The 20,000-nt window shown below is 33.1% G+C and overlaps 1 protein-coding gene across 15 annotated transcripts in view; it reads left to right on the top strand.

Moving 5' to 3' along the window:
- Foxp2 (forkhead box P2) overlaps positions 1-20,000 on the top strand; it is a 571,690-nt gene that overhangs the window by 543,770 nt on the left and 7,920 nt on the right. For all 15 annotated transcript variants that reach the window (XM_074064625.1, XM_074064620.1, XM_074064606.1 and 12 more), the window contains 2 exons: positions 379-448; positions 1,201-1,364. In XM_074064625.1, the coding sequence (XP_073920726.1) occupies positions 379-448; positions 1,201-1,364 (234 nt within the window). The remainder of the gene's footprint in view (positions 1-378; positions 449-1,200; positions 1,365-20,000) is intronic.

Raw genomic sequence — 20,000 nt, 5'->3', positions numbered from 1 at the left:
AATTATTTCCTGATTATATCAAACTGGTAATTGTTTTGTATAGTTACATTTTTTAACAGTTTATGTGAATATTGTTGTTCTTGGAACTGAAACGCTCACAAAACTATAAATAGGTTTAAGGATCTTCAAGGTCATGTCCCACTTTGCTTGTACACCATAGTCTAAAGTTTCTTTCATTCCTGGACCAAATTGACTTGTAGTATGTAGAGAATCTTATATTTGGACTGTATTATCTTATTTCTGTGATCTTAGACACATTCAATTCTGTTCTGGACAAGTGGTGTGAAATAAGATAGACTGAACCTTTTTAGCTGAGGTTATTGATACTCACCTATTTTCTATCTTGATTTATAAATCATCTGTATACTTTTTTTCCAGAAGCCCAACTTTAGTAAAAAATATACCTACCAGCTTAGGCTATGGAGCAGCTCTTAATGCCAGCTTGCAGGTAATATCAATAAATACACTTTTCCCTTGTTGTTCTATTTGAATGTTTGGGAGGGGCACACTTGCCATTTTGGCAGGATTGTGATTGTTCTTAATAGTTGGTTTATCACCCAAGTAAGTTGAAGTACCTAGTACAGTGAAAAGCACTGGTTCTAATTCAAGCTACTTTTGATGGGAAGAAGCAAGAAGGACACCCTGTGGCAAAATCTGGAACACTCGGTTTTGCTGCAAATGCTAGATTGATAGAAGCTTTTGCAAATGCATGTGGCTATGCATTAATATTTATCCAGGCTGTCATAAATGATTTCACATCATAGTGTTGGGGAACATGGTGCTTGTGGCAAAAACTTTAAAGTTTAATTATAATATATAATTTTTATGCAGAGGAGGCAAATGTCAAGACTTTTTTATTTTGAGTTAAGTTCTGGTCATTTTTAAAAAGCAGAGCAACTGCTTATATTATCCTGGACTATTTCATGACATGTAAGGATTTAACATTTCATTTTGTGAAAGGTTAAAACGTGAGTGAGAAAGTTTGCTGTGGGAACTATTGTTTATATGTTCATATCACACTTAATTACCCTGCTATCTCTGTCACAAGTGGCCAGTTGTAAATTTTTGTTTTTTCCTTGTTTTCCTTAAACGCTTTTAAAATATCTGTATCACAATGTGAGCCATTAAGAAAAGATATATGCTTTTAAAATTATTTCAGAGCATCTTAAAAGTTGACTTACACCTTCTCCATTCCACTAGGCTGCCTTGGCAGAGAGCAGTTTACCTTTGCTAAGTAACCCTGGACTGATCAATAATGCATCCAGTGGCCTTCTACAGGCTGTCCACGAAGACCTCAATGGTTCCCTGGACCACATCGACAGCAATGGGAACAGCAGTCCAGGCTGCTCGCCTCAGCCACACATGTAAGTGTGATTAGCAGACTCTCTAGAGGAAAAAATACATATTCTTATGCTTCTAAAATTTAGCATTTTCTTTTTTAAATTGTGTATAAGCAAAAAATAATGCAAGTTTAATAGAGTAACTTGTACTTGTGTTTATTATTTTTAATACTTCTATAAAGTCTCTGCAATGCCCTGTAATTATGTTGGAGAAGTCCTCCATAAATGCTTAGTGTACAAACATTCTATCAGGCATAAAGCAGTATCTACGACAGCTCTACATCTTATGGGTCATTATCACAGTTTGGTTTGTGTGGTGTAATAGGAATATTCATGATGGAATAAGTTGTCATAATTTTTACTACTATTGCAGGTCTCTAAACCATTTATGAACTGAAGTCAATGCATTGCCCATTTTTATAAACCGTAAAATGCAAAGTTTAACTGTTACCCACAGTTTACATAGAAGCTAGTAAAGTGTAACTTTTTGCCTGTCTTATAAATCAGTATAATTACGTATTCAACTTTAATTACTAGTGCGTCTGTATTGGCAAGGTTTATATGTTATATTTTATGCAAGACTACGATTCCTATTAATATTTAGCAGCTAACTATATCATTAATTACTATAAAATCTTTCCCCTACCATCTTTTTAATGGAGCTGAGAGAGTAGAAGTATTAAAAATTGATGTATTGTGGATTTCAGAAATGTGTATGACACTCTAAAAATGCTTGGTCTTATTCAATAGTGTCAAGCATATCAGTTTCTTGTTTATTAGAAAGTATTGACCCTGGTAGAACTTAGACTTCCTTGGGAAACAATTGGAACTTAAATAATGAACTATGTGCACCATTCAGTTGTTATGATGAGTTGTAACTTAATTCCATGCTTCCTAGGATTAACATCATATACTTTTAACTTCAAGTTATTGAGGTAGGATTAGTCCTTTCCCTCATTTTTTATACTTTATTCTTTTTTTTTTTTGCATTAAACATCTGGTCAAAGATCTGCAAGAGAAATACAGCATTTCCACATGCCCATTATCATTTGACCTTTTACATGATATTTTTGTTGATTTTTTTAAATATTGTATTCTATTTGACATATTAATGTCTTTAAGATCATATGCCTAATTACTTTGTAGCACTTTTACTCTATCACCTTTGTAAGAAAAAAAAAAATGCACTGTGAATGTTAATGTGTTTCTTCAGGTTCCAAACCATTACTTTTCCAAAATGGAAAAATTTGTCTTTTGGAAGTGTCTTTAGATGTATTAAATAATACAAAAGAAGTAATAAAACTTGAAGTAGAAAGGACATGAATATATGCTCTTGAGAGTACCAGTTCTCTAAAACAAGGAAAGTGAGCAATCAGACAGAAGTTTTTATATCCCTGCTTTATCCTATCAGCCATGCGGTGGTAGCTGGAGGCCTTTTACTTTCAGCAGTTCTCCTGAGTATGCCAATACTCCCTCCCTGTATAAAATGCTAAAACAATAAAACTTTAAAGAGCAAACAAGCGTTAGATCCTGTTTGCCTCCTTTAAAAAAAGACCTATTTCAGAGAAATGAAAGACATTCATAATACAAGTGTGGTGGCAATGGGCAGACTTCCCCTTACTCCTGTGCAGTACATAGCGCTATTCCAAACCATATGCAGAAGCTATGTATTTTTAAATGTAATTGTCCAGTGCCAAGACCATTAAAATAAAATATTAATTATTTCATAAAACAGTTTGTTAAACATATTTTAGAACCTAAAATAATAATTGAACTAAATCTTGGCATTGTTAGGTGACAGTGTTTTTCACTTGGCAGTTGCTATTTCAGATTTTTCATTCTATTATTGGTTTAATTAAAGTTTATTTATGAACTATCTCAGAGAAATAGTAGTATGTATAAGGCATTGTAAAATTTTGTATGTTTAATATCTGATACATTGCTTCTATGGGTTTATAAAATTAAAACATTCATAGTTAATATATCATATCCTTTCTGCTTATATGAATTAGTGCATGTGAAAAATACTCATGCTTATTTTCCATAAGAAGAAAGCCTCCCTTGGCTTGTTGGAAATAGATTTCAGAAAAGATAAAAATTAGAGGAATCCTAAATCTTGTCTTTTCCTAAGTAATATAAATTAAAATAAAAATTTTAATTATTTGCAAAATGCTGAGTCAACACTCATTCTTTGACTCTGTTTCTGCTTCTGCTGTTACCATTAACTTTTCATATATTAGGTGTCAAACTCTGATGGAATGTTACCTCAGTATTTTGTATCTTCATCTTTATAGTTTTAAGAAGCTTGTACTAAAGAATCTTAAGCCATTTAGTGTGCATTAGGAAGCAAAGAAAAAAATATTGACCTAATTCTCTCAATTAAAATTTTCTTGCCTATAACTGAATGTAGTTCAAAGTACTTTGGAAATTAACAGAAGTGAAAAAAATTAGGAGCCATTTAAAAAAGCATATTTTTATGTCCTGAAGTGATGTCATGCATTTGTTTCAGAGGGGTTAGTTAAGCTGATACATTTGTAAACAAAAGGCAATAGGGCCCATGGTGTCAGTGAGTGAGTTGTGTATAGGATCGATTGTCAGCATTCCATTCCCAGATTCAGCACTTAATAGCAGAGTGAGAATGAGCAAGTTACTTAACATTTCTCTCTTCAGTCTTGTCAGTTGAAAATGAGGTAAATAATAATACCTACCTCATAAGATCTTTGGAAATGAAATGAATATTTGGAACATAACAATTGTTCCTGTATCTCTCTTGCTTTGTACATAGGTACTGATTTGTGTTACTTCTTATAATACTTCATGGTTGTTTTCAGTGAGACTTTAGGTAACAAAAGAACATTTTTTGCATTTGTATTTCAGTACTTTTTTTATATACTCCCAAAACTTGTGGTTAGTTTCCCAGACAATCCTTTTCTTTTCCTCTTGCCCCTTCTTATAATGAATGAAACAGATCAATAAAAATGAAACCATAAGAGAGAGGAAGCATAATAGCAAGAAACTATCATCTGAGTATGTAGTCTATGGACAATTCAAATAGAACCATACCAACATACAAGCAGAAACCTATGGTATGTTCCTAGAAAATGAAGAATTAGGATTGACAGGAATTTAAAATATGTGAAAGAAAACAGAATTTGGAATCTCTAAGAGTAGACAAGATTGCTTAGTGATTTAAACATAAGCCTTGTTTCTGTTTTAGTCAATATGGAGTTTGATACAATCAGCGCTATGATCATTTGAAATTGCTCTGAATAACCATGACTTAGTGGAAGTTTGCTATAACAGCATATTCTGGAATTGTGAGTGCAGGAAGAAGATTAATTCTCGCAGGATATATGTAGTATTTGGCTTACATACATGACTAGGAGTGGAAAACAAGGAATTCATATAAGAGCTATAAAAAGAATACTAGAGGAAGACAACTGACTGACTATTCTGAAGACAAAGAGAAAAATGAGGAAAAATCATAGCCACTCTAAAAGCTCATAAAGAAATAGTGGCTAGAAGAAGATGGACTCAAATGAAACTTTTTGTTTATTTAGACTTTTATTCAACTCCATAATAGTAAAAGTCTATATAATAGACTATGAAGGTATGCCTAAGGTTACTAGAGAAGATGTTTTGAAACATAAGAAAAATGGAATGGAGATAGGCTGGTACTTACAAATTATTTTTGCAGAATAAGAGCTAGAAAATTATCAGCCATATTCTGCCCTCTGCATTTAACACTTCCCTTCCATTCCAATTTTTACCTTTACTGTGCCCTGAATGAAGTTTTGCAAAACTAGTGCATTTATTTTACCTCAAACTATTTCCTTTCTGTCCTTCCTTTTCTCCTACTTCTCTGTCTTCCCTCAAATAAATTCTCCCTTTCTTTACTAAATGGATCTTATTTCCCAAGAGACGTTCCCAAATAATTTTTCTGCCAGGACCCAAACTTTTCTTGATAGTTCTAAAGGACTTGCTCCTTATACCATTATTTGGAACTATACTGCATGTTTAGGTGTGCACTGTGTGTGCAATGTACACGTGTGTTGGTGCATACATGCATGCTTAATCTGCAGATATCCCAGATTAATAGCAAGTTCCTTAAGAACTGTTTTAGACATTTAGTATATAAAGCCCCTGACTTGTTATATTAGATCAAGTAAGCATTCAGTACAAGTAAGGTACTTGTTTTATGAAGAATCAAATTGGACATACCAGTTAAGTAGAAATTGCTTGACTTTACAAAATAACACCTACAAGAACAAAATCCGTGAATCTCCTAGAACCCTAAAGAGGAAAGAACAGAGGAGATTTTAGGAAAAATAGACAGCTAACTATAATGTTTATAAGGGAACTAAGAAATTTTTTCTTAATGTTGATAGAGTATACTTAAGGTTTTTTTAAATTAATTAATATGCATTTATAACTATCGAAATTTATGTGAATAGAACTGGCAGTCTCTTTCACCTAATTTATGATTATCTTCCCAAATCTTGTTAAATTTTAGCTTGTTGAATATGAACTTAAAAAAAAACACACCAATACCTTATAGTGTAAATATCAGATATATATTTAAGAGAATTGAAGGAAAAATTAGGAAAGGTTAAAGCCAGGTAACATGATACACAAAATAATTTTTTGAAATTTGCTTGATTCTTTTCAATCAAGTATTTGTTAAATCATTTTTTAAAATTTCTGTTTTATACTCTGTTCAGTCATATAACCACCCATTGTATGAACAAGCGTAAAGGATACTTTTAAGAATCTGATCTGTGTATCCTTACAATTAATAGTTCTGTTCCCTTGTACATCTCTATGCTAAGACTCCCTTATTGCCTAACTTTTCAGGGTTCTATATAATATGGATAAAATCATTTTAATTTCTTATTTTATATAAACATTTACTTCTTTAAAAACATAATTGATGCTGTGCTTAGACAGAAATAATTTAAATTTGCATTCTCCCATGAATTAGACTGAAATCAGTGGAAAGAGAAGAAAACATTTGGATTAGACCTGCAAGAAGACCTCATACTGATACAATCAATCCACTTCTTTCTTCTTCCTAATCTGAAGCAGAAAAGAGGAACTTAATGATGTAGCCACCATATTTAGTTCAATTTTGTTGTTTCTTTTTTTTTTCCTTAAACAATTTTTTTCTCTTCATTCTCAATAGGTTGGCTCAGATTTGTCTCTTTATTTTTCTTGCAAAATGTTAAATGAGATCCTCAGTTTTATATTTCCAAATTTTGTTTCTAGAGATCAAAATGAATGTTCTTCCCAAGCTGGTTTTGTATGGAGGGCTTCACGCACAAAGCCTCCCATTGTCATGTCGTTCTTCTTTCTGATTATTAGAGTCTCCTACTGTTTAGTTTTCAGATCATTTCTTATGAGTCATTCCTGAATCCCCTTAGCCTCTATGCCATTTCAAGGCTCTGCTTGCTAAATATTCTATATTGGTTGCAAGTGGTTATTATTTTCTCTCTTATTAAAGCAAATTTTCAAAGTCTTGAGAGTTTATGATATTCTATAGAGCATGTTAATATGCTGCATATAAGACTAGAAAATAAATTTTTTGTGTCCTTAGAAGCCCAAACTTTAAGGTGGGAAATAAGAAGGATCATATGAAAGTAATAATGTAGTATTATTTGAGGATTTTAAAAGCAATCACATATACCTTCTCGATCAATGTGTCAAATGCATGTTGATGCATTATACATGCCTATAAATTTTCTGTATGTCACATGTCCTAGTCATTTTGTCAACAGCATCTTCTGCTTCCTGAGAGCCCCAGTCATGAAATCATTCCAAAATTACTCTTAAGTCCCTCTGGCCAATAATAGTTTGTCTCCAAAGACAGCTACAAAGGACTTTTTACCCAATTTTGAAATACAGTATTGAAATTTTAACATAATTATCATAAAACATAATGAAAACACATACATATGTAATATTACCTTTCTTCTCTCTATTCTTGTTGATTACCTTAAAATTTAAATTGCTGTTTGTAGGCACATGTGGAATTTGCAGATCCCACACCTTTGGTTGATACTATTCTATATAAAATCCCTGCAGATCTTAGATGTCTCTCTGTGGACAAAAGCATTTGAAAGAGAAGTGGCTCTGTATTTCAGAGGAAACCAGTTGAAAGGGACTGATAACCTGAGCAAGTGGAATGCTCTCTCTCTCATTGTTTTCATTCCTCTTAAGCTTGTGCTATTTTTGCTGGTGTTTTGGATCATTATGTTACATTATGAAGTTCTAAACATAAAAGCAGTGTTTGGCCACAAATGTGTTGTCACAGATTTTCTCATTAACACTTTTTCACTCCATCTTTAATTTTTCCCCCTAACCTTTCTGAGCCTCTGATAATTTTTGTTCTGATTTAATTCCATTTTTATTTAATCTCTAAACTTTTTCATTAACTTTGCTAGTTAGCTTTGAGATGGCTCTCCAAAGTGATTGTACAGAACTTGCGATGATGCCAGCTCTTTATCATCTCATCTCTTTTTTAAAGTGCTACAAGTATGGATCGCTTACTGCTGTTCTTTTTTACATCATTCCAGTCCCCGTATGTGGCACTTACAACGCATTCTAGTTCCTCTTAATAAAAAGATCCTACCAGAGGTACAGTACCTTCAGCTAAAACGTGTTATATCCCCACCGTGCCAATTGTGGAATTTGTGGGTTCCTATAGAGTTTTGAAGGATTTTTATAGAACTATACAGATGCTATCTGACATCCGTGGTGTGAAATCCCACAATTTAGGCAAAGTGTGTCAGACAATGTTAGCTGACAGCATTGCAGCTTTCTGCTCCTGTTTTATATCTAAAGAAGATACTTTGTTAGAGGATACATCTTCATTTTCACTGATACTTAGTGGAGCCTTAAGAATTTCCTTTCTCTAAGGGTCTAAGACTCATTGGCTAAGTGGTTAAAGAATGAATATTGCTTCAGTATTAATTTTTTCTACTTTCAGACAAGAGAAAAGAATGAAAATTTTTACATACCCATGAAATTTTAACTCTAGCTTTGACATTGAAAAGTGGTGGACATGTATTTGACTACTTTGGCAGAATTTAAAATTCACTATTCACATAATTGTCATATAATTTGAATATTTTGACACCATAAACACAGGTTAAAGCTTAAGCTTACTACATTCCATAAGCAGCTTCTGTCATTAGGATAGAATTAAATGACTTATATAAGTATTAGTATAATTATATAAGCAACAAATGATCAAATAGCTTAACATGGCTAGTGAAAACTAGCATTCTTTAGGCTGTTCTTCATCTTTGAGGAAATGTACTAACATCAGTGAGATATGTAAAAGGCAGGAAGACAAGCAACAACTGGTCACACAATCTTACCTTACTTTCAATAAATTTGTACTTGCAACACTAAATATAAGGTGCTTTTCAAGTTAGCAAATCAGAGGAGGAAATGGTATGCTAGATTTTGAATAAAAAGCACATGCTGTTTTTATTCTGTATTCCATTCTCATGTTCAGGACTGAGTACAACCATGTGTAGGTCAGGAGAAAACTGGAGGTTTAGTCAATCCACTCATTTAATCTGAGCAAGGGAGCCGGCAAAGCAGACAGTCCCAGAGACTAGACAGATCTAGTGACACTAGCCACATGTAACCCAGGTGGAAAGTCATTTATGTAAAGATACCATAGAAGGTAGCTTTGCCAAGGGCCAGAGGTGGGTCAGCAACACTCTATGGAGTAGGTTGGAAATGGGAACTATAGAACAGTCCAAGAAAGTAGATGAGCCATTTCCAAGTGAGACAGGCACAAGCATAGAACCTGCATATAGAACTGATTTCAAGACCTGAAAGGAAGCACAACCCAAGTTGTCAAATTGAATTAGAAAGAAATTGGTATATATCCTTTAAAAACCCATATGCTCATCTCATTATTGATTCAAACTTGGTCTAAGGAACAAGGCAAAAACAAAATTTGTGGATGGGTAGTTCAAAGAAGTGTTGGAGTAGCAGCAAGGCTGAATTACTGTCCAAGTATCAAGATATGACTTAGACTTTTCTCTTGCCAACAGATTAGAAATGCAAGAGTCCTTAGATCCAAAACCAAATGTTTTTTTTTAAATTATTCATTTATTAGACACAAAATGGAATGTTACCAATTGTATCTCAATGAGCAATTAGTTGATTTTGAAAGTGAGTGCAAAAAATTGTACTTACTAATGATCAAAGTAATTAATTATCTGAAAATAATATTGCTTTGCAATCAAATGCTAAATGACTACATTTTTTAGAAAATAGAATAAAGAAGAATAATATTTATTAAATTTATTGGGATTAAAATTGCATTCTGTAATGTTACCTGTTGAAACCGTTCCAGGAATCATGGGAGGGGGAATGAAAGAAGCTGTGGAGGGGGTGAATTCAAGTACAATATATTTGATACATTGTAAGAACCTTTGTAAATGCTACAATGTACCCACACCCAGCACAACAACAACAAAAAAAATTGCATTATTTTAAAGTGAAAATTAAAACTTATGTGTTTCTCTCTTGTTAGGGAGAAAAGATGGGAAATTTAGTATGGCATTTTCTATTTATATCATAGAAAAAGCAAACAGTACACAGTGTATATGGAATGAACAATCGTCTGTTCACTCCAAGTTTTGAATCACCTTGTCACAGCTGTACATTTCTTAGAGAAGGAATATCTTCCCTTTCGTCTCTTGATGAAAGAAGGATACGAAGGAGAATGTTTATTCGTGTAGAACTTGCGTGACACTTTTGAGCACTGTCCTAGAGGCAGCAACTATGTGTACACCCATTCAAATCAAAACGGAGGGGGGGGGGGGTCATGCTGAGGTGGTGTAGCCCAGCTGCCTAGCAAGCATGAGGCCCCAAGAGAAAACTGCAGTACCACAAAAAGAAAAAAATCATTTTATTTGTTGATAAAATGAGAACAGGTTTTTATTTCTAGCTTTTTAAATAATAAATCCTTCTTATTCACTTCTGTACATTGGAGAGTTAAATATTTTCCTAAAGTATGCTTAAGTTAATATAATCTAAATTTTGTAATATAAAATCTAAATTGTAATTTAATTATCTGGATTATTATCTCAGAGGGTTAAATATATAAGTAGAATGGAATAATTTGTTTATGACTGGATAAATAACTATTCACATTAACCTAAGATCAGCTCTCATTTTGAAAAAGTACTAACTGAATGTTTTATGTCAAAAGTAAGCTAGTTCTACTTAAAATTTTAACTTTTCTTATGTGATTTGCTTATTTCTGTGATCTTTGAAGTGAGCTAAATATTTCCTAAATAAGGAAACAGAAATAGTCACCTAAAAATTACATAGGTTTAAGAAATATGAGTTGTTTCTTACTGCAACCAGACTATAACTGGAGAAAGCTAATCTTGCAGTTTTTATTAATCTACTATGAAATTCTAAATATAATTATATCATTTCCTCTTGTATGTACTAGGAGGAAATGAGTGGCATTGAATTTCTAACACTTCCATTTTTCATGTGCTCACTAAAAATGAGTATCAATTCCTTTTATCAGTTTTCCTATAAAAATTTATCTTTGGGAAAAAATTTTCCTATTTTCTTTTTCATGTGATCACATCTTCATTTTACACCTTCAAAACAACGATTTGTATACAGTAAGTATGAGGATTTTGCCTTTAGCAAAAATGGAAGTAACTGAACAAAAATTTATTTAAACATATACGAAATTGACAAAGCTCCAATTATATTTTAAGTCTTTAGATGCCAATGCTTATCATTCATTTAACAGCCTTGTGCCAAGAACTGAATAAAAATTATATTTATTTAAAGAAAATCCTGACTTCTCTTGACATTTCCTTTTGACTAGAAAACTTTTGATGCTATTTTGTAAAAAAAGTGAGAAACTGAGAAAATCAATGGATAGCATATGCCCATAGCAATATTCAGTCTATTTTGATGTTTTTAAGTATTTTTAATCAATAATTAAGACATAACAGTAAATAAAAGACAAAAGAGATATGACCATAAACATTTGCTATTAGAGTTAATATATTCCATATAAGTTGAAGTCATTTAAATTTGGTAGAAGTAAAGATCACGACATTTTGAAATCAAATGATTTAAAGTCAAGTGAACAAATTTATACAGTGCATAACTTTTTTTCAACACTAGGTGTTGAACCCAGGGTCTGTACATGCTAGGCAAGTGCTTTACCAGTGGGCAACGCCTCCAGCCCTCAATCAGTGTATTAAGTAAGAAATAAGAGTCATGGTTTAATAGCTTTCATGTGTTGCCATACATTCAATGTTTTTTTTGAAATTACTGTAGGCATAAGTTCATTTTAAAGGATAGATTTCTAAATTGGGTCAAATAACATCAGTTCCTTAGTAAAATTGAATCATCAGAGCCCTAATGCTGTTTCTGAGGATAGGTTTTAGGGTATTGTCTGAGAAGTAACACTTTTTTATAATAATGGTATACAGTTACTGACAAGTGTATGTTATACCTTTCGGGTATACTAAGACAGGGGAAAGGTTTAAAAATTTTATATCATATTTTTTATAAAAAGATGTTTATTGGTCTTCTAATAAGTGTATTAAATGTATTGAAAATGCTCTGAAATAACTAGGAACATATGAAGAAAGGGTATAAAGAAATCACCTATAGTGAGTAAACTATATTAAAAGAATTGTAATGTTGTCTTGACTTTCAAATCTCTGACAAATTAACTTTAATGAAATTGTACATATTGTAGATATAATCCCTAAATTATGTTTTTCTTCAGACCATGTATTTATGTATATCATGAAATGTATGTGTGTGTGTGTGTGTGTCTAGTGTTTATAGTACTGGGGGTGGAACACAGGGCCTTGCTCATGGTAAGCAAGCACTCTACCACTGAGCTATATCCTCAGCCTAACTTCATGGTATTAATGAATGTTACATTTCTTTAAAATCCTGAACAAATTTACTTTGTGCCACCAAGTCACTCATAAATGGTGGTAATGTATAAATATTTTAATCATTCCACTTATAATACCTAAATAAGGAAAAATGAGAAAACACTGTTATGATTCTACAGTTTAACATCTATTAAATGTAATTTGAAAACCTTAGTTAAAGAGGACTTTATTCATAGTTTTAAGTATTCTAAGGAAAAACAGGAACAGTTTATAAGATCTTTTACTTAGTCTTGAAAATAAGGAGAAAGTGAATACGATTTACATTCCTCTGGGGATATTCTGTGTGACCACAATCTAAAAAGATAAACTTTCCTATTGTAATTTGACTCTTTGCTTTAGGGTGCAGGCAAACATTAACATTTCTCCTGCCTTTCATGGATGCCTTAGGTCCTTATAATTTTCACAACAAAAGAAGCAACACATTTCTGTAGGCAACAAATCAGTGTATTAATTGTAGCTAGTCCTCTGTGATTTGAGTATATGCCATTACTGAGGGTGGCTATAAAACTGAGGATTAGCTAGAATATAAAAATCAACTGCTACTTTGCAATTCCTTCAAGTAGAGGCTTGACAGGTTGAATGGTCCACAGACTAGTTTCATTCATTTGTTGCATCAGCACGCATTGAGCACTTTTTATGTGAAGCCTACTCTTCCAGAAACTGGCAGATGATCTGCCTGTACAGAGGTAGCATTCTCGGAAAGGATGAGTACATAGGTATCGACAGTGACCAGCAGTGAAGGGATAAAGAGAATGGTGAGTAAACTGTGAAGTCAAAGGTGTAAGTGAGCACATGCACACAGAAAATAAAAACTACTGCATGAAGGATGGAGCTTTCATTTTAACATGAAATGGGCGTTTTGACTGAGCTTTTTGAAATTACCGATATTTATTTATTTGCCTACAAAATAACAATGTTCAGTTTCTCAATTTATAAGTATTAGGAAGAGATGAGGAAGAGCAAAGTTCAGAGAATATGACGACTGAGTGAAGGTGAGGAAAGCATGGGTCTCATTCGAGAACAGATTGTATCCCATGGGCTTTAGCATGGGCAGTCTGCCCCCCAAGAGACTGGACAGGAATTTGGGAGCCATGTCTTAGAGCTGATTGATCTCAACAGGAATGACATATCATAGGTTGGGGTATTAAAAAGATTCACCATTGTTTGGAGATACTTAGTGAGACTCTCAGGTATATGTTACATACTTTTTAAAAACTTACTTCTTAAGAACTTGTAGTGTGCTATTGCATAGTAGAGGAACTATAAATATTAATAATGCACTGTATATTTTTAAAAGATAGAAGAAAGTAGTTTGAATGTTTTCTCCATAAAGAAATGGTGATGTTTAAGCACATATGTTTAAACTGATTAAATATTACAAAATGCTTGTGTATTGAAGCATCACAGGGTACCCAGTGAATACATAAAATTTTTATGGCCTTTGTGTTGGTTAAAAAAATTTTAAATACATTGTACCCACACCCAGCATAACAATAAGAAAACAAAAATCACAATAATTAAAATTTTAAAAAAATAAAAAATTAAATTAGCAGATTTACAGATTTTTTTTTTCCTTTTGGTTAACCTTCTATGGAAATAAATTATTTTCAGTTGAGAAAGTAGCAAACTTTATGCCTTTTCTCTAAATACTTTTAAAATATATTTTTTAAATGACATAAGAACACAGATGAAAAATTTTATAGAAATAAAATTTCTAGAGACGGAGTGCCACTATCATTGTGGTCATTGCTGTTACTATCATTTTATCACAGAGGGCTGTGGTAAAATTCATTTTCAGTATCTTCCCATCTTTATTTCCTAATATCCAAGGCTTTTGGGGTTCACTTCCCTGCTCCTTGAACAATTAAAAATAATATAAAAATTCATCAGAATTGCATGAGAGTCAGAAAAGTCATGATCTGTTATCATTTTCATTACTTTTAACATAGATTCAGGCCTTCCTGTCTCCTTGGTAGAGTACAAAAGGGAAGCATTTCATGTACATGCAAATTTAAGAACAATAGATGCAAAATCTTTTACTCCATAAGCTTTAGTCTAAATTCTTCACTTCTGTCCACCATTTTAATTCTCCTACCTTATACCCATCCTTACCTTATCATGTTGTTTCAGTAAAGTCATAACTGATCACCCTACTTCCACCATCCTGCACCAGTTTACATTTGGCAAAATAATCCTCCTAAAACTTGTAACTTTTCATTCCCCTATTCAAAAATCATGAATAGCTCTTCAGCTGAAAGAGAATAAATTTATACTTCATAAAATGCAGCTCAAAGCTCTTTGCCATCTGACCTCGTTCTGCTTTTCAAACTTTTTTTTAACCTGCTTTCTTTCTCCCATGACCTTTATGCATTCTCAAGGTTCTACTAACACATCTAAGTGTCTCCATTTTCCCCGTTTCCACTCAGAATGTCCTTTCTGTCCTCTGCATAATAACAATTTTCACTTATTTCAAATGCTACCTAAAGTGACACCTCCCTTCGTCACAGAATCTTCACTGATTGCATTGTCAGAATTTATCTCCCTTTGAAAACACTTTCTCTAATATCACTTCACTAATGTTTTCCTTTGTATCAATGTTACGTCTGGGTATGTCTTCTTTTATTAGATTGGAACACAAAAGGAATAGGAACCACTGTCCATATTCAACCCCACCCATTGGTTTACAGATAATGTCTAGTAGACATTATTTTTGTTTCACTTCTAAGAAGAGGTGGCTTTTATTTTTCCAGAAGTATTTCCATTTCAGTTCTGACTTTGTACCTCTGTCAGAAAATAATAACAGACATTATAGTTCTCCACCACTAAATACTTTCTCCCCTACAATTACTTAAAGAAGTTCTCAATATCTTTCTAATTCTCCTAAGCATAAATTATATCAAATTAGGATGTGGCTGTGCCTTTTTTAAGCAGGAAAAATAAATCCTTGCTTGTCTGTAGTAAATAATAGGTAGTGGACTAAAAAGAAATAGTGAAAGTAGAAGTCTTCTATTTCATGGACAGAATCATTTTTAAAGCATTCTCAGTGAGTTTCTGTATTCCTTTCTGAAGGAATATTCACTATATACAGAAGGGATCACTTTTGAAATCAAAGTTTAAGTTACTTTGATATAAACTTAAAGGAATGTGACATAGTTCACCTGGTGTAGAAGGACTATTAAAGTGATATGGTTAGACATATTTACCTTCCATCTGTGCCCTTCTATACCTGAGGTTTACATTCATGTGTCTGTAATAATGCAGATACCTGAAAATATGGTAAGTGCCTAATAGATAAATGAATAGCTAGAGAGATCCAGACGCTTTACATTCCTGCCTTAATTTATGATAGAAAAAGCTACCTAATATTTCATGCAAGATCTCATGAGATAACAATAAAAATCAGTAAACTCCATTAGTTCTTTTTTTCTTTGTTGTAGCTTTTAAAAAACCTAAGTCCTCAGTGTTTCAAATATCTGTTTTATTCCTATAAACAATTCTGCTTGAAGTATTATCTACTTTATTTATTATTAAGTATTCTAGCTAGGCTAATGTGTAGGACACCCCTGTTCACCTGAGGCTGAAGAAAGGAATAAATAAATTTCAAATCACTGGGGGGCAGATTGCATGATGATATCTAAGCCATACAGAAAGAGATCTTCATATCCAAAAAGTTTATTTTTGTTGGGTTTACCAGTATTGGAGTTTGAACTCTGAGCCTTACACTTGATAGGCAGGCACACCACCACTTGAGCCATGCACCAGCACTTCTTGATTTAGTTATTTTAGGGGTTTCGCATTTATGCCCTGGCCAGTCTGGGCTACCATACTCCTACTCATGCTTTCCACTTAGTTGTGATAGCAGAAGGCTTTTTGTAGCGGTTGAGATGGGGTCGCCTGAACTTTTTGCCTGGGCTGGCCTGAAACCTTGATCCTTCCAATCTCTACCTCCAAAGTAGGCTTACAGGCTTGAGCCAAGGTTCCTGGCTCCAGAAAGAGTTTATAACTAGAATAGTCAACAATTTCTCTCATGTCCATCTGAATTTGCTTCTACTTTACTGTCTTTAGTGAATTCCATTAGGAATGCATATGTATTTTAAAACTCTTTTGACTTTGCAGTTCTTAGATGCAAGTCATTTCTCTCAGCTGTGAACTCCTTCTATGTCACTTAATTGCAACTGCTCTTAGGACACTTATGCCTGGCAAAGCTGTGGTCTTTTGAGTACATATATCTCCCATTCATCTCTGATTCTAGACTACTTTCATTGATAGTAAAAAGACCCAGAGTGCTTACATTTAGAAAATATTCAATAAAGTTTTGTTAATGTTTGTCAATAGGAAAACATGGTAATAGTTAGTCTTACTGGATTTTCCTGTCAACGTTGATAGTTTTTACATCATTATGAATATAGAAGACTTGATTCAATTGAAAGTATAATGAAATTTCTGGCAGAAAATTTTATTTTTGAACAGGTTTATATATATTGCTATAGCTCTTAAAATTTTCATGTTTTAGTCAGTTGACCTAATCTGGTCAAGGTTGCCTCATGATTGTTAGACAGGAGCTCTACCATTTGAGCCACTCCTCCAGCCCTGGTCAAGGTTTCTTTAGCTAACTGTATGTTATCAGAACTGCATAGCAAATGTGATGCAGGCCTGGACCATTGAATGCATGTATATTAATGATTTTAATGACCAGCTAGTGATGAGGCCTGTGATGGATAACTGAGGAGAACAGATGTAGAAGCTCTGTGCAGAGTATGTCAGTGATGACTTTTCTGCTTTGAAATTTGCTTTCCCCATGATCTGAAAATGATCTCAGAAATGACCTGGGCTTTTGGCTTAGTATTTTAGCAATCAGAAATGTATTGGTAATAATTCTTTGGAATAATTGTAATAATGCTTTGTATTTGTTCCTTTTATTACCACAAATATTCTTTTAAGGAAATGTAACTAGCCATTAGTTTAATAATACAGCCTGGCATCTGAAATGTGTGGCACATTTATTTTGGTTTTATGACTTTTCTAACACAGTCATAAAGACCTCTCTTTGGTGAAAGAGCCTAAAATCTTTTTTAGACCAAATTAAGCTCATAATAATGTTTAAAATTAATTAACATTATACCATACCTTCTTCCAAAAAAGATACAAGATTGCAATTATATTATAAATGTATCTAATAATTATTGTTATCCAGCAAGTGGTTTGCATATCTATCTGTATCTCTATCTCTATCTATCCATCTATCTATCTAGAATCATTTAACCCTCTTAATTATTGTAAATGGTAAATACTTTTTTGGCCCTGCCCCATGGGTAAAGAAATTGAGGTACTGAGAAGTAAAATAACTTCTCCATGATCACAGAGCTAGTAGGAATGGCCCAACTTCAAATTCAAGTATTTTCTCCTCAAAATCCACTATATTCCTAAACACTAATGTTCTTAATACTTAACCACTACTGCATGGCTAAAGATTATAAGTAAAATGACTAAACAATGTAATACTTTATGCTACACTTACAAGTTAATCAAAATGCTAAATACATAAAATTTATTGTGCTGAATTACACCCTTAACTAAAAACCTTCAGATGATTCCACTTGAGAAGAGGATCTATAATGAAGCGTTGGTGAGCTCAGAAGAGAGACAGTTTCTTTAAAGGATTCTTTTCATTTTTATTTGAATTGCCAGGAATGTTTCTATGATGTTGGGGAGCATTTTACATACCTAAAAATCTTAATTGTCCTGTAATGATACAACTCATGGTACCTTGAGGTATTCGGAAAAATGTGCGCTACAGAAATATTTACACTGTTCTTTTTAGAAATAAACTAAGTGCCTTTCATATTGTGAAATAGAAGCAAATAAAAAAGAGATAGGTATTAGTAATGTGCACAAGAAGAGACTAATTCTCTATTCACCCTGAAACCCACAAAAGCCATGTCAATTTCATTGTGTTCCATTTCCTCTCATTGACATACAATATGCAAGTGAAAATATGGACCACTTTGAGCACTCCAAATGAGAAAACTAACAAAATGAGATAATAATATGCAAATATTATAATAGGATAATTATATGAATTTTATTTTCATTGAAAAGGATTTCACCAATATTTAGGCAACTAACAAGCAATTTTATTTCCTGAGATGCTCAAATTTCTCTTGTGACTTCTTATTTCTTTGTATTTGTGGCAGTCAGATTTTTTAATGACTGAACATGAATAATTGTTGACTTTGGTTGGGTTTATTTTAGTAAATTATTAGTACAATACTGTAGCCATCAGGGAAAAGTTTATTTACCTCTTTCCGGCTCTAATACTTTCTTCATTAACTAATTCTGAATGGAAAGGATACCAGAAATACTTAATTCCAGAAAGAAATTTTCTCTTTTAAAATTAGTGCAAATGAAACTCTTAATGACTTGATGGTACACAATTTATCCAATCAACATGTATTGACGGGGCGCTTGCTATGTGTGAAGGTGTACTAATGGGTAAAGTTCACAATCTAGTCAGCAAGACAAGGTACAGCTACCACCAGTAAGAATTAAGTGATTAATGTAATTAAGGTTACATAGGATAGCAGAAATAACAAGGTTCCAAGAAACATTCTAGAGGCCAGTATGTGTCTGTACTAGTCCTATCTATGCCTGGAAACATTTGGAAAACTGCTGTCTTCAGACCTATAAAATAGGAACATTAAAATAAGAATGTTTTTGTGCTTGGGTGCTATAGTATTTATGTATAGATCCTAAAGTTTTGAGTGTCAGAATGATCAATTAAAAATGCTTTAGTGGTTCCAAGTAGAAGATCCGTATAAGTTGGACAAAGGTCAAAAAAGTTGTTAGGAGTTGAAGCTACATGAATTATGCCTTATTGTGAAGAAGTGGGGTGCAAGGCAGAAGAGAATTCTGTGTTCTCTGCACAGCTGAGATGCACAGCTGAGTCAGCACGAAAATGACTTGGAGTAGAGTGGGAACTGAGTGCAGAGTTTTGAGGATGATGATTTGGGTCTGGAGTGGAAGTTATTGTTTAGAAATACTTTTGCACATAGATAAGTTAATATCAGATAATGGATCACTGAGAATGGTTGAAGGGTTTTGTCTTAATTCTTTCTCAACCCCTGTGTCTAAGTTCAGATGTGTTTTTGTACAGAGCAGTGCCATAATGAGAAAATTTTTAGCCTGCATGCTTATGTTTTAATAATGTGTTCTACTTTTATTCCTCCTTGTTGAGAAGCTGAGACATTTCCACACAGTTATTTATTCCAATAAAACCTAGGAAGGTAAGTTCAAATGAACCAAGGTCCAAAATACTGTTAAACTGACTTGAGAGCAATCCCCCGCGATAGAGCTAGTAATCTAAGAATGCATACACACACCTACGCACATACACACATGTATATATCTTTTTTGTTGTTTTACAAGAGTCTCCTTTTACATCCCAGAATGACTGTGAAGTCACAATCATGCTGCCCCAGCATCCTGAGTGTTGGGATTACAGGCATGACATCACACCCAGTTTATATATCTTGATGATTACTCAATATCTAGAAATACTCACCTATTTAAGCTTGAAAGTTTTGAATATTCACAGGTCATTTATGAGACCTAATTAGAAAAAGGTGTTATTATATTAACCTTAGGAGTTTATTCTAATTATATTTAGCACTTAGAATTTAGCATTCAT

The sequence above is a fragment of the Castor canadensis genome, chromosome 2, assembly GCF_047511655.1.
Source record: "Castor canadensis chromosome 2, mCasCan1.hap1v2, whole genome shotgun sequence".
In the NCBI taxonomy this organism is placed as follows: Eukaryota; Metazoa; Chordata; class Mammalia; order Rodentia; family Castoridae; genus Castor; species Castor canadensis.
This window is presented reverse-complemented; position numbering and strand designations above follow the sequence as displayed.